This window comes from Periophthalmus magnuspinnatus, chromosome 21, assembly GCF_009829125.3.
Source record: "Periophthalmus magnuspinnatus isolate fPerMag1 chromosome 21, fPerMag1.2.pri, whole genome shotgun sequence".
NCBI classification, from domain to species: domain Eukaryota; kingdom Metazoa; phylum Chordata; class Actinopteri; order Gobiiformes; family Gobiidae; genus Periophthalmus; species Periophthalmus magnuspinnatus.
The window spans coordinates 28,209,775-28,225,435 of NC_047146.1; the positions used below are offsets into that span (position 1 = coordinate 28,209,775).

General features: G+C 36.1%; 1 protein-coding gene across 1 annotated transcript in view; it reads left to right on the plus strand.

Moving 5' to 3' along the window:
* The window catches only part of LOC117389682 (neuropilin-2-like), a 174,885-nt gene that overhangs the window by 35,601 nt on the left and 123,623 nt on the right, over window positions 1-15,661 (plus strand). Inside the window, exon 3 of the mRNA XM_033987394.2 lies at window positions 5,603-5,784. Within this exon, the coding sequence (XP_033843285.1) occupies window positions 5,603-5,784 (182 nt within the window). The remainder of the gene's footprint in view (window positions 1-5,602; window positions 5,785-15,661) is intronic.

The window sequence follows — 15,661 nt, forward strand, 5'->3', positions numbered from 1 at the left end:
TATTACTGTAAGCAAGCTTGCCTCTCTATAGAAAGACATGTAACTTATCTCCATGGAGAAAAATAATTTAAATACCACACCGTGAAACATTTCAAACAAAGCAATAACATCTCCATGGCAACAAGTAGATGATGGACCCTCTACCAGAAAAGTTAGTGCACCTTTAATACTTTTTATTTATTTACAACATGAAGTTCAGCGACAGTAGTTCAGTTGGTAATGTTTGTGTTTCTCCACTGATCTGAATGCTGGCAGTTCGAATCCCACTCTTGAACATAAACACCATTGGAGTCAGATCCACTGATCCACAGGGTGGTGGTGCGATTCTAGGTCCCACAAATAAATACTGTTGTGTTCTTGGGCAAGACATTTAACCCACCTTGCTCCCAGTGTCAGTGTACACTGGGAGCACTATGAGTGTGTGTGTTTGTGAATGGGTGCGTGGTTCCTTGATATTAAGTGCTATTGAGTGCTTTGAAGGTGGAAAAGCGCTATATAAATATGTGACCATTTCCCATTTATATTGAAAAGGGTAACATAAAACATTTATCAAAAGTCATCATTTGATTCATTTAAGTTTTGAGTAGCGTTGACTAGTTAAATTTGATCTGTCTGCCTGCTAGCTTATAAATGTACTTGAAATTCGAAAAACAAAAAACAAATTATCCAAAGTTCAAAACGTCCAGAATTACTTTAAAACGACTAAAATAACCATCGGAAATGAACAAAATGTTGTCAAGACCACTCAAAACAAGCTAAAAGCATTTGGAGTATCTCCTTTTGCAGTGTCCTTAGAGTGTGAATGCAGAGTCCAGAGCCAGCGTTGGAGGAGCTGTGGTCACACCTGGCCCTGTCTGTCTGAATGGGAAACTCTGGCATAGTAGATCCAGTCTCATGTTCGGCTTTGCTGCTTGTCAAATATTTTTCTAATTTTCCTTTCCATCGTCACCTCAAATATCTGTTGCTCCCACCATCTCTCTCATTTGCACACCAATCTCTCACTGTAATATCTCATTTTCAATTCAGGAAGTCTTAAATTATACCTTGATTTTGGAATTTTTTTGCTCTTGTATGCCCACACCACAGCCTCTGGCCAAAGCTTTTAAAATGTTAAAACAAATTGTAATTTTAAGAGCCGTATTTGGAGAAATTTCGGAGGCAAAGTCTTGATCCTGTGGGAGAATATCTTTTGGTTATTTAGTTCGCCCTGCAGTTAGACACATGGTGGCGTGAAGAGGTTGTGGAGAGATACTAAGAGATTTTGAGAGTCAAGAGATCCAACTATTTTAAAAAAGACCCTCACGGCTTATAAAGTGCAGTTTAAAAGGCAAAATATGAAGTAACTTGGTATTGAAAAAATATCATAATATGCATGGTGAATGTTGAGAACTGCAGTGTCGATATTATTGTGATTTTTAATATACTATTTGACATTATCATTTTAGTTAAAGGTTAAGGTGCATTTTATTGTCCCCCCTAGGAAAATTTGTCCCCTGCATTTGACCCGTTTTTCATTTCCGTTGAAGTGTCTTGCCCACGGACACAACAGCACCCCTGGCGCCTGGTATTCCCACTGGTCTCCCATTTAAGATCATACGGGATCAGGATTGAAATTGTATATACTTCCAATAATATTAAGAATTAATTATAAGATTAACAAACTTCTCAGAGCACCACTGAAAGCCATTAATGATCAAATGATTGCAGCCACAGCTGCCCTGGGGCAGAAACATGGCTGAAAATGTTTGTCAGCGGCCTTTGCAACCACTACCAAGCATACACTATATTTATGGGCATGGTAAGTAAAGTGTCTTGCCTAAGGACACAACAACAGAGCCAACTGGATTTGAAACCCCAACCTATAGATTGTAAAATAACTTCTCTACCATTTAAGCCACAGGCAGCAAAGTATTTTTAAGAATTCCCTTTAATTTGTCCCCTAAATGTATCTAAAATAATAATAAAGGGTGGCAGTAGCTCAGGGTGCTCTTGACATAAGCATCATTGGTAAAGCAGTCAGATCCACTGACCTACAGGTTAGCAGTGTGATTCCAGCTACCATAGATGAGATAAATGCTGTTGGTGTGTATGTGGGCAAGATATGATTGAGTGGTTCCTTGGTGTAAAGTGATTTAAGTGCCTTGAAGGTGGAAAAGTGCTATATAAAAATGTGACCATTTATCATTTCACCATAATTCTAAAAAATGCTATTCATTGCTCAAATGTTATTATCAAATGATATTAGCAAAAACAACTTTTTTACATGTATGTATTTAATTAAATCTATTAGCTGTATCCAAGGTCCATTTCTCCTTCTAAACATTGTAAAGAAAAGGGATTGTGCATTTTCAGCAGGATTTAAAGCACAACATACTTACGTGTTAGTCCCATAGTCTGAATTGTCAAAAACCCTCTTTTAAAACCCTAATAATCTGGTAAAATCACTGCTTTTAACTATAATTTTCAGACTTGCAGATTACAATCATAAACACAAACACTGTAATTTTGTTTGGTTGTGTTGCTGGAAAAAAATATTTTATTATTTTTATCATGTGGTAGCGATTTGCATAAAGCCACATTTGAGGAAAAAAATGTTCAACATTATGAAAGAAAAATTGGGAAGATGACAACAATACAAGACACGGAGTGGGTTGGCATAGCTGTTAAACAAGTTGTCACTTCACCAAAGAGAGGAGGAGGATACCTTGTCTTTTCCTGGTGAAAATATGACAGCAACTGCGACACAACTCTGTACGCTCCTGTCTCAACTGTCTTGCCCGACCAAAGGAAAGCATGATGGGAAGGTATGAGGTGTGACCTGTATTATGGCACCTGTCAGGTACTGCAACACTCCAATAGACACCAGATAGGATGTTACTTTTGAATGTAGGAGTAGTAAGTTGTCATTCACTTATAGAGCTTGTTGAATAGTTGTGAAAAAGCAGGAGATGGTAGGTACACACAGGGAGATGGCATAAGCATGGTTTGTTATGGTTTTAAATAATGTTGTAGAAAGATGTACAATTATTTGATCTTGTTCATATTGACCCATAATAAAGTCATAGGAGAGACAAGTGCACACAAAACTCAGCTTAAAGCCCCAGTGGAAAACATGTATCCTTACTGTGAGCGGGCTTGCATCTCAACAAATTATTTGGCCTGAAGGAATGTCTCCTGCTTGTTTCCTAACGAACTTTTTTTTTTTTTTTTTTTTTTTTTTTAACTTAAATGTAACATAAGAACAAAACTGAATTTGTTGTAAAGGCGACACAATTCTTTTTAGGTGTAGATTATTTCAGTCAGCGGTGTTATTTAAATATTTATTAGGCTCCAAAATTAGCATTAGCATTAGCCCCGACAGTGTTTAAAAATGTTTTCAGTGACATCCGCCCACAGCTCCCTGTCCACTACCTGATGGTAAAGGGTCACATTTTTATATTGCGCTTTTCCACTTTCATGACACTCAAAATGCTTTAAATCAAGCAAACACTCCCATTCACACACACATTCATACACCAGTGTACACAGACACTGGGGGTGAGGTGGGTCTTGCCCAGGGAGACAATGATAGTAATCATCTGTGGGAGCTAGAATCACACCGCTAACTTGTGAATCAGTGGATCTAACCGCTCTACTGATGATGTTTTGAGAGCGGGATCTGTATTTCTTGATTTTATTGACTGGAACTAGCCGGTTACCATTGTGCACAGAGACAATTGCAATAAAAGTTTTTGATTTGTGGCTTAAATGTCAATGTACTACAAAACAGAAAACTAATGTAAAAATTGGTAGTTGTCATATTATAGAATGTGATGATCACAGATGGGAGGCAGCTAGACTTCCCTATTGATTACATTGTACTTTATCATAATATACCCCAAAGGTAAATTCACAAATGTTGAACCTGGTCATTTCCATCAATGACTAAACCCCAGAACTCACTGTATTACAACAAAAAACTACATTTGAACAATATTCATTTTACTTGCCCCCCCCCCCATCTTGGGCATTTTAATCAACACCTGTAATTACAGTGTAAATATTTAATGAACCACTGAACCAGAAGATACTTAAAGTCTTTGTAGTATTTGACCTATTCCAGTAGATACAGGTCTGAAATGTGTAGTGTTTTGACAAGGAGCCCAGTTAAAGTCCATGGAGTGATTGAAGTGTATTTTGGAGCTGGGCAGGTGGGGCTGTGGTATCCAGACACACAGACTACACTCCTGCTGTGGGGCCACACCATTTGTGCCTCACAAACATGAAAGAACTCAGGGACAAGGACAACTATGTGGAAGTGTGTGGGAATTCTTTGGATTTATACAAGGAAAGACTGGTACTTGTTGGTACTGAGAACTGATATAGTTTGAGTTGAAATAAAGTCATTTAAAAGTAGTAGTAGTAGTAGTAGTAGTACACAATCTATGAACACAATCCATTTTGAATGTTCATATAATAAGACATGACAAAAATGAATAAATAAACCAGTAAATAAACAAAAAAGTCTAGTAAATGTCTAGTAAATAAACAATACATAAATAAACAATAAAGTAAAAAAACAAACAAAAAATAATAATAATAATATATGAATACATTTGATTTAAATCAAATCTGTTCACTTTCCACATATGTGAAATCATGAAATCAAAGCCATGAACCAGGTCAGGAGCAGAGGAAGTGGTTTTCCCTTTGTACTGGATAAGCAGGTTGACTGTGACTATTGACTGTGGAGCAGAGCAGATGTGTAAACTGGGCTCATTGGTTCCACATTAACTGTTTTAGCTTCAGATGCTAAAGAGTTCAGCTTTAGTTCAGTCTGTCTGACCGGGGCATCATGTGACCGAGGGCAAATGTAGACTGGTTTAGTTGACAGTTCTTTTGATCTACGGTTCCCACCACAAAGGGTTTCTTATTACATTAACTTAAATATGTTAATTGTATCAGGTCTAAATGGGCAAAAGACGTAAAGAATTAGATTTTATTATTTGGGTCACTGTGGGAAAATAGTGTGCATTCTTTTGAATTGGCGGTAAAGACAATACATTTTTCCAATCATGAATTACATTTTAATATATGGGAAATGTTGATATGTTTGGTAACACTTTATAATAACTACTCTTAATTCATAATGAACAAATTGTTTTTAATAATGTATTAATAATGATTCTGACTTAGTATCAACTTGGTTGCTATGTCTACGAGTTGATGTGAAAAGGTTCTGTTCATCAGAGACTGACTCTAGTGAGTTGAAACTGCTGTTGTTTTGCTCTTGTATTGCTGTGGGTTAAGACCATAGACTCTATATATAAATGGACATGGTTAGTGAGCTAGCCACTGCATCCCAAATAGGAAGTGATCATGAGTGCACTTTTAGCATCATCGACTCTGCCTCCAGCTCACTTGACTCACAGTGTCAAAAACAAAAGTGAAACTTTGTAAACATGTTAATACGTAGTATATACGTAATACTTTGTTTTTGTGAATATAGAGGCAACATGGACATCATTAATTGTTACGTGTTAACACTTAATACCCCACAGAAGTGTAATACCCCCTTTAAGAAATTCTGCTAGCTTATATACACCATGCTTTTCTCTTCCAGGTATGACTATGTAGAGATCCATGATGGAAACTCGGAATCTGCTGACCTTCTAGGTAAACACTGTAGTAACATTGCTCCCGCTCCGATCATCTCCTCTGGACCATCGCTCCACATCAAGTTTGTGTCCGACTACGCCCACCAGGGGGCGGGCTTCTCTCTACGCTATGAGATCTACAAAACAGGTATGAAAAATTAACAATCACTATTATAATTTTCGCCACATATATATGTCATATTTGTGTTTGTGGTGCTTTAAGCTTGTGTAGTGGTTTATGGCAGCATTCATATAATTTGTACTCAAGCTACGCAGTTAAATACGTTCCCAAGCCTGTCTCATCTATATACCTTGGTTTGGTTACAGTATAGACAATTACAAGTTAATATCGCAGGGCTAAGAATTCTTATTTTTTGAGTATTTTTGTAAATACTGAATTTCAGCCTCCATCTAAGACCAAAAAACAAAAAACAAAAAAAAGATTTGATTTGCATTTCCAGTGAAGCTTTTTTGAATAGCTGTATTACTTAAATGCAGATGGCTGACAAGGATCCCCCAAACAACCCTACTGATAACATTGCATTTAAAAAACAAGAAAACAAAACACAAAACTTAGCCCCTCATTTTACTTCTACTACTACTACTACTGTTACTACTACTACTACTACTACTACTACTACTATCCATATTTGTACCTCTTTCTACCTTTTCAACAATTTTGGCTAATTTTGAAAATATAAGTACATTTTGATGCTTCATTTCTGTTCTTATACCATATAACCCATTAAAAATGACCTCCATAACAACAGTGCTATGGGCATCTGCCCCAGTCGCCTATTACAGTTTAAACTACTGCATCCAGAGTGCTCCATCTACGCCTCATTACATGTCCAGTTTTCTCCCCATTATAGTGTCCCGTTCTGGGGACCCCCCCTTCCCCTCCTCTGGAGACCTCTTTAGTCCATTCAAGCGGGATATCTCCTCCTTCACACCATTCTAATGTCTTAATGTATGTGTGACAATTCTCCTTCATGGTACACAGGGTCACGCCAAAACCAATTGAGATCAAGGGTAGAGAAAGGGTCAGCCATCTTGACTGGTTCCCCTCGAAAGCATTCCTTACGAGCCTGTTTAATTGAGTCCTGGTTCACCCACTACCCCTCACATGCACATGTGCTTGGGGCTGGGGTTACTATCACAACACGTGCTGCTCACTGGAACTCACTTGTACAGAGCAAATCCATGGGGAATTGATGTGCAGATTTGAGAAAGTCTAGTCCCATTGAACATTAGAACAACATAGGTCTCAGTGTTAGCAGGGTCCCTAGGGGGCGTTAGGTGCAATTTGAGACACCATCCATAAGTGAAACAAAAGCCAATAGCAATTAAAAAGTCATTACTCATTGGTTATTTTGGTTTGTGCCTGACTGGAAGAAATTCTCTGAAATCTAAAACATGCACATTAGGTTAATCCTCCATTTGGGAATATTGGGCCAAGATCCTGCCTCAAGATATGGCAGGAGGTTGGCTCAGTGCTTGAGTTCAAGGGTCAAACGCAGATAATAAATTTCACTGGGGAGAATCCTCACCTTCTTAACTCACTAGTAGAATCGTAATTATTCACTGCAGTGACTCCAAAATGGAGCTTTGCCATTACGCCAATGCTAACAACAACTAGCATGCTAACACCGCACCATAGTTACTTCCTGGTTCATTGAGGATAAAACATTCAGTGGAAACAGTGGACTCATTTTGACCCTAAGAGCTGTCTTTACAATATAGCAGTACTGGTTTACTTTATTAGCCTACATGAAAAAGAAAGCATTTATTGGATCTTTATGACCCTGACTAAGACAATAAGTCCAGTTTGGCTGACTATCTGGTTTGTCAGGTCCATGGAGTATTTGAAATTGTAGTTTTCAGAAGAAGAGTGAGAGTGACATCTGGTATTTTTTACACACACCGTCAGTGGTGCAAGAAGTACTCCACTTTGTTACTTAAGTAAAAGTACAGATACTAGAGCAAAAAAACCAACAAAAAAACATATATATATATACATACACACACACATACATATATATATATATATATATATATATATATATATATATATATATATATATATATATATATATATATATATATATATATATATATATATATATATATAGCCCATTTAGATGTAGAGTTGGTTTGGTCCTGATCTAGTCCTGGTCAAATCCAGGTTCTGTTCCAGGTTTAGTCCTGTGGTGTGAATGTTCCCTTTTGCAAAATCCTCCAACTAATCCTTCAAGCGTACCATTCCTTACCATCTTCAAATTAAAACCATTGTAACTTGTATTTTGTTTTTCCAACTCTCAATAACTTTTTTCCTTAACTATTACAAAAACAACATCTGTATCTTATCCGAATTCACACCTCACGTTTAAGGACAGATAAAAGGGCATAAAAATACCCCTTAAACTATTTAATAAAAACACCATTTTCAGTTCCCCATGATCTGCTCATCTGCTCGTGGTCTCTCTGCTCTCCCTCTCATTTCCTGTCTGCTCTCATTCATTAGAAAACTCCATACAGGCAAATCTCCATTAGAATACTGAACATGACTCATGACCATGTAGCTCAATAAGGAAGTACAGGATATGAGAGGATTTAGTGTGGCACCATGCAATGTTTTTAAACTACTGAACAAGTATGGACGCCAATGGAATAACCTACTTACCACATGTGCATAGCAATGTACATTGGGACTCAATATGACCTGTGCATTTGAATAGCAGCTCCATGGCCAAAGGTTCAAGGCTATTAAACTTTTCTGGTGAAGTTTCCGCTACCTGGTTTTCTCCATGGATATTAATGCTCTGCTTGGAATTTTCCACAATATGTCATAAAATGTGTCTATCTTGCATTTATTCACATACTGTTGTTAAAATATCTTAAAAACATATCTTATTGTAAACAAAGTCACCCTCTCTACAAAATCTGACTTGTTGTCTAGTTGTTTCCATGGAGATAACTATGCCAGACTGTTTAACATTGCAGGCAAATAATCTCCACTGAGACAAGCAGGTTGTGGCCCCTTCACCACTACAACAACTAATAATAATAATAATAATAACGATAATGATGATGATAATGATGATGATGAATTTCTGTTGTATAGCGTTTCGAGACTCTCAAAGTCACTTTGGTAGTAAGATCCTATTGTAGCCACAGCTGCCCTGGGGAAGACTGACAATAGCAAGGCTGCCAGTCTGCCCCTCTGACTACCACCACCAACATTCATGCACACATTACATTCATACTAGACGTTGTGGGTGAAGTGTCTTGCCTACAACAACAGTATTTACCACTGCTGCCCCACTGTGGCACCTGGAATTCCCAGTGGTCTCCCACCCAAGTACTCGAGAACTATTACATTGTACACATAAATATTCTGCCATTGTATTTTAATGATGAGATTTGCAGTCTTAACTGTGTGTGTGTGTGTCTGTGCGTGTATATGTGTGCGCAATGTACGTGCATTTGTGAGGCTTGGCTCTGCCGCTGTAATGATGAAACCATTTGGACGGTTCAAGCTGTTGCCATACTGCTAACAAGATCTGGTTGTGGAGCTAGGTGAAGCTAGCGTCTGCTCGTGTGGGAGAGCGAATATGTACACGCTATTCAGGCTAGCACTGTCTCATACTGAGCTGAACCAATACTCCTCCTACTCTCTCTCTATGAAAAAGTGAGTACAAAAACTACAACTGAAAATACGTTTGTGTGGGCTTGTTTGGAATTTATTGCGTGGGCCCAACCGATATGGGTTTTTTAAGGCTGAGATATCACTATTGTTTAAAATTGTAATTGAAATCATTACTTGAGAAAGAACAGACTAATTATTAATTTAATTTATTATGTTTTGTGATGTTATCATGTTTTAAAGGCATACTATATAACTTTTCTGGTGGAGGATGAGCCAGCTATTTTCTCCATGGAGATATTATTACTTTCTGTATATGTTTCTCAATATGGCATTAAACTTTTGTTTTTTTGTCTTTCTGCAACCAAGCCGGTGATGGAACCCATCTTAAGTTACAGGTCAGACCTATAGAGAGATGAGCCTACTCACTGTAAGAGTACATGTTTTGCAAGGTATTTTTCTAGCAATAAAACATAATTGAATAAATCCAAGATATATCAGTTTAACTCCATGGTGTGGAACAGCAGGTGACTGATAATTTCAAAATAAGTTAATTGCAAATATGACGAGTATAAAATTGTCCTTTTATATCATGGTTGTCACACAAAATTTCAATCCACCCTCCATGGTATTATCCGTAAAACTAAGCCTACAAATTACTGCAAATGTTTATTATTGAATTTGGCCACACTAATAAAAACATTTTCATTTAGTCTTGTGAGCTAAATCGTGAACTAAAGCCAGTCTTTTAAAAACACTAACTTCATAAATAACCCAACTGCCCGTTCTGTCCTATTACCATTTCCTTCATCTGATTGGTCGATGCCAGCCACACCTCACTGCACACTGCCTTCTCAATGGCCTTAGCCCATACATGGATTTTTTTTTTCTATTACTGTTACTGTGGATACTGTAGTGAAATGTAGGAGTATATCATCAGCCAATCAGATCGCTTAGCCTCATATTATTTTTGTAGTACTACTACTACTACTACTACTACTACTACTACTACTACTACTACTATCACTACTACAACAACTACTATTACTATTACTACTACAAGATAGACAATATGCTATTTAATTATTGAGGTTTACTCAGTTTCTATACCACTTCAATTTCAAAGGGGCGACAGTGGCTCAGAGGTAAGAGTGTTGGTCCCTCAACCTGAAGGTCGGAGGATTGAGTCTGTCGTTGTGTCCTTAGGCAAGACACTTCACCCACATTGCCTAGTATGAAAGTGGTGTGTGCTTGAATAATAGGTGGTGGTCGGAGGGGCTGATGGTGCAGATTGGCAGCCTCGCTTCCATCAGTCTGCCCCAGGGCAGCTGTGGCTACAATAGTAGCTTACCATCACCAAGTGTGGAATTGAATGAATAATGACTATAGTGTAGTGCTTTGAGAGGCTTTGACAAGCCTGTAAAGTGCATTACAAGTGTAAGACATTATTATTATTCAATTTAACATATTTATTTTTTATTAAATTTAAAAAAAAAAATAAATCCAATTATTCTTTTTTAAATTTTATTTGTCAGTTTATTTATTTTTTCAAAATTATATATTAATTTTTTAGAAGAAATTCCCCAAATGTTGCTGTATGTGCCTTTTTATTTAAGTAAATTTGGTTGTACTCAATACATACATTTTTATTTTAGTTTTGACCAATTTAATCAAATACTTTTATGTAATTATGTTTGTAGCATAGAGAAGCATAATTTACTCATATTCATGTATTTTATGTCTATTTTTTTGTCCAATTTATATTTGAAGATCAGAAATGTTCACTTTTTTCATATCTCTGTAATGAGTAATGTTCTTAAAAATACCCACAATGCATCAGGCCAAACCAATGTGGTATCTGGGCAGTTTTTGCACTGTGTCTCCTGAGGCATTTAATGTGGAAACAATCGTGACAATCCGTCCTGTAACTGCTACTGTTTACATTGAGCCCTCTGCCTCCGGGCCACTTCCTGCCTCAGTGCACACCAATCAGCCAATCAGAGTCCAGGATTTACAAAATGACCAATCAGAGAGCTACGTTCACCCCACATTGGAGTTCATTCAGGAAAGTGGATCCAGATTTAACCTGTGCAAAGCGAAGTACAGGCAGAAGAAGCCCATTATTACCTATAATGAAATGATCACAAAACCACAATGGATTTTTATACACATTCAAGAAAAAAAATTGTTCTGAAGGTAGTCTATAGCCTGCTTTTCTGAAGGAAAAACACCTGCCACTTTCATGGCGCTAACGGCTTTCCCTGAAATGTTCCATAGTATGGCATTAAACTTCAAGATTAAAATATGCATTCTTACTCTTCACAGATTTGACTTGTAACTTTGTCTCCCTGAATAGGTTTAATGCTATACTGTGAAACATAGGCAAAGCAATAACATCTCCATAGAGATAAGCACACCCTCCTACAGAAAATGTACATAGTGGCCCTTTACTTTACTATTACTGGGAAAACAAAGACATAATACATTTTAAATTAGATTATGATTGAGTTCAGCTAAATTGTTGGATTAAGTATTTACCCCTCAGTAAGGCTGTAACTGATTAAAGAAGACATGTCATGTTGATCAATAAATTGACTAAAAAGGAGGCACGGCAAAATTTCTTGAAACTATTGCGCATCTCTATTTATCAAGCTGCATTCACAAGACTACCCTGCACAGGACTTCATGCAAAAACACTTATTTAACTAGCTACACAGAAAAAAGTAGTAGGAAACAATGTATTTATATAAAGGCCAAATCAAACTTGAGAATCATGAGTTTAATCTGCCATTTTACACATTTTCAGCTTCACTAAGTTGTCCCATATAAATCCTTATAATCTAAAAAAAATGATAAGCAGTGGTGGAATATAACAAAGTAAAAGTAGTAAAGTACAGTACTTGGTACACATTTTAATTATCTGTAGTTAAGTCAATTTTAAAGTGAATGCTTTCTACTTTTACTACATTTGAGAGCAGGTATCTATACTTTCTACCCCACTACATTTTTTTTAAAAGAACTGAAAAGTTAAAGTACTTTTAATTATTGTCTGAGACCTGCTGAAAAGGTTGAGGGTTTATTTTTAACACATTCTGAATTTGAGCAAACAAAAATATACAAATAACAGCTAGGAAAAAAAATGTATCAATTAAATTGTTTCCATTAAACAAAATTTAGCTAAACTCTTTAACAAAATCAATACATTTCAAGCCTCAAAATCACCTCAAAATACTTAAAGTACATTTTAAAACACATACTTTAATACTGTTACTTAAGTAGAATTATTCAGGTGATACTTTTACTTTTACCTGAGTATTTTTACCCCCTGTAGTTTTACTTAACAAAATTGAGTACAACCACCACTGATGATATGTTTTCTAGTACAAATTTTGGTTGACTGAGACACCATCTGCCGATTAATCAACTAAACGAATAAAGCGACTACAGCTCTTCCCCTAAACTAAAAGATTTTTGGTTCTTGTCCTGGACGTTACTTTCTTACCACAGTCAGATAATTGATAATTAGAAGGGATGGAGTTATATTTTGATAGCAGTAAAATATATTTGGCTTTTGAAAATATTACTAAACTAAAAATAAACTACAAGCCTCCAATGACTTTTTCAAATGGCATTTGTCTATTTTTGCAAATTAACTCTTCAAATATAAACCAGATATTTCCACATGATGAATTTACTTCACCAGCTTTTGTAACAGCTGCCGCTCCGATCAGCCCTGTAGTTGCTGGCATTGACTGAGGATGAAACCCATGAAAAAAATGATTACATTTGAGGGGAGATCCGTGTATAATGGACGTATAATAAGCAGACGCTGTAGTTAACGCTGTAGTTAGTTACGGCTTGGGTTTTCCTCCATGCCCAAATCAAGAATGCATTTAATATAATTTCCGAGAGTTGCATCAGTGGAGCGTTGGGTGAAGCTTGTGTGTTAGTATAGGCTGGCTCTTGTATATATGCCTGATCTGTCACTGAGTTTATGATGGAGGAAAATGATTAACTGGGGCTTGGAAATAACGTATAGTGTAGTTTGAGAGAATATGTTTCTATTGGATTGGAAAACACCATTGCTGAGTCTTTATTGCTCATTTTAATGAGATATGTAAGGCTTTAAGTGGAGCGTCAAAAACCTTTTCGCCATGGAGATGTTTTTTTTTTTTACCAAAACTGTTTAACAAAATAGCTTTAAATATCTAAGATGATCATAAACTGTATATATACTGTAAATGGACATAACTAACCTGCTAGCTGCCACGTTCCAAAAAGAAGTTGATGGGTGCGCTTCTGGCTCCATTGACTCTGACTCCAATTCACTTTCTAGTGCAAAACTATCATCTCTCTCTTCATAACTGATCCTATCAGGCTCACCATTTCGGTCTTTAAATATTCATATTAACCCACTCTACATGATCCTGGTATTTTTATTTTGGTATTGTGCCCATAAATCAAGATATGAATGTTAATAATTGACAAATCATGCGCCTTTCCCTGTGGTCACTTTTTGACAGCATTACTTTCAACATCCTTGCTCCAGATTGGCTTTTTGACTGCTATGATACCTGTGGTCTGAGTTACAAACATGGAACTCGGCTCCAAATTTCCCCCGATAACAGCTAGCCTCAATAAGCTTCATTTGACTAGAGCTGAACACTATGGGTTACATCACACTCACTTTGTCCACTTTTTTATATAGTCTATCATGGTGACCATCAGGTATTAGCAATATATAAATACTGGCAATAAAGAGACCTTTAGTTGAATAAACAAAAGAAATGTTTATACCATGCTGTAATAGCATTTTTATGACACCCAAAGAATTACATACTTTCCCTTTACATTTTTTCAGTCCCAATATAAGCATAAAAAATATTTAATATAAACATTAATTGCTTTGACAATTAGAATTATATTACCAACAGAAAAGTTAAGGTTTGACTAGCATAGATGCAAGAGTTGGCAGTATGATTCCTGCTCCCGGTACATTCTCCTGTTGCGTCCTCGGGAAAGACACATTTCCCTGCCTCCAATGCTGCAATTATTTACCATTCACTCAAAAGAAAGTAAAATGCATAAGGTACCACACCATTGGACCGTTGCAAACCATTTAAAATTGACTAGCTCTGTTTTTCACATTTTAAAGACAATGCAAATCAGCAATGGTGGATAAAGTGCTCTGTTAATTAAGTAAAAAGTACAGATACCAAAGTAATAAAGTAAAAAGTGAAAGTAAAAGTATCACATGAAAAATCTACTTATGTAAAAGTATTAAAGTACATTTTTAGAAATGTTCTTAAAGAGTAAAAAGTAAAAGTATTTTGTGCGGATTTTGAGATCCAATAAAGAGAAAGATTTTGAAAAAGATTTGTGTTGAATTTTGTTAAACAGATTTTTTTTTTTTTTTTTCTGGATGTTTTTCATTGTATATCTTTGGCTGGTTGACCTGCTGAAAAGTTCAAGGGGTGTATTTTTAACACTTTTGTAGTTTGAACAAACAATCATAAAAATACTTTTACTTTTCAGTCCTGTTCAAAAATGTAGTGGAGTAGAAAGTATAGAGACCCTCTTTCAAATTTAGTGAAATAAATAAGTTTCTGTGTAATCCCTCAGTTGTCCAGGTATGATCCATAGTACAAGAAACCTCTCCATAGTCTCCTAACCTGTTCTGTAAAACACTGGTTAAAGACCCATATGGAAAAGCCACTTGTGGTTTTTCAGTGCTGACAAGCGGAGTGTGTGTGTGGCCGTGAGCAGTTGTCTCACAGCGTAGACAACCGCTTAATTTAAACACATGGAGCAGATGAGGCAGCACTAATCATGGGGTTACTGTAATAGCCCAATGACATGAAAAAAACACTTTTAAAAAAAAAAAAATATAAACATAAGACAATGCACCAAATCTAAAAATAATATATAGTTAAGAGAAGGTATTTAAGAACACGTAACTCTAATTTCCAACAGTAGTGTCAGATTGATCTTTTTGAGACAAAATGGGCTAACACTGAAATACTCAATTTTGCTACTTAAGTAAAAATACAGATACAGAGGTAAAAAATATTCAAGTAAAAGTAAAAATATCACATAAAAAAATCTATTTAAGCAAAAGTGTTTAAGTACCCGTGTGAAATACTTTTTACTAAAGAGTAAAAAGAATTTCACACACGTGTTGTCAATTTGGTTAAGTGTTAAATGTAGCGTTTTTGATTTAAACAAATTAGACATATTTCGGTCAACAGTAGCAATATGAATACATTTCTTAATTTTTCTCATCAAATTTATGTATTGATTTTTGTTTGCCAAAAGCCAAAGCATGAACTCAAAAGCTTTAGATAGGATTTTACTATGAATATGGTAAAAAAAAAAAAAA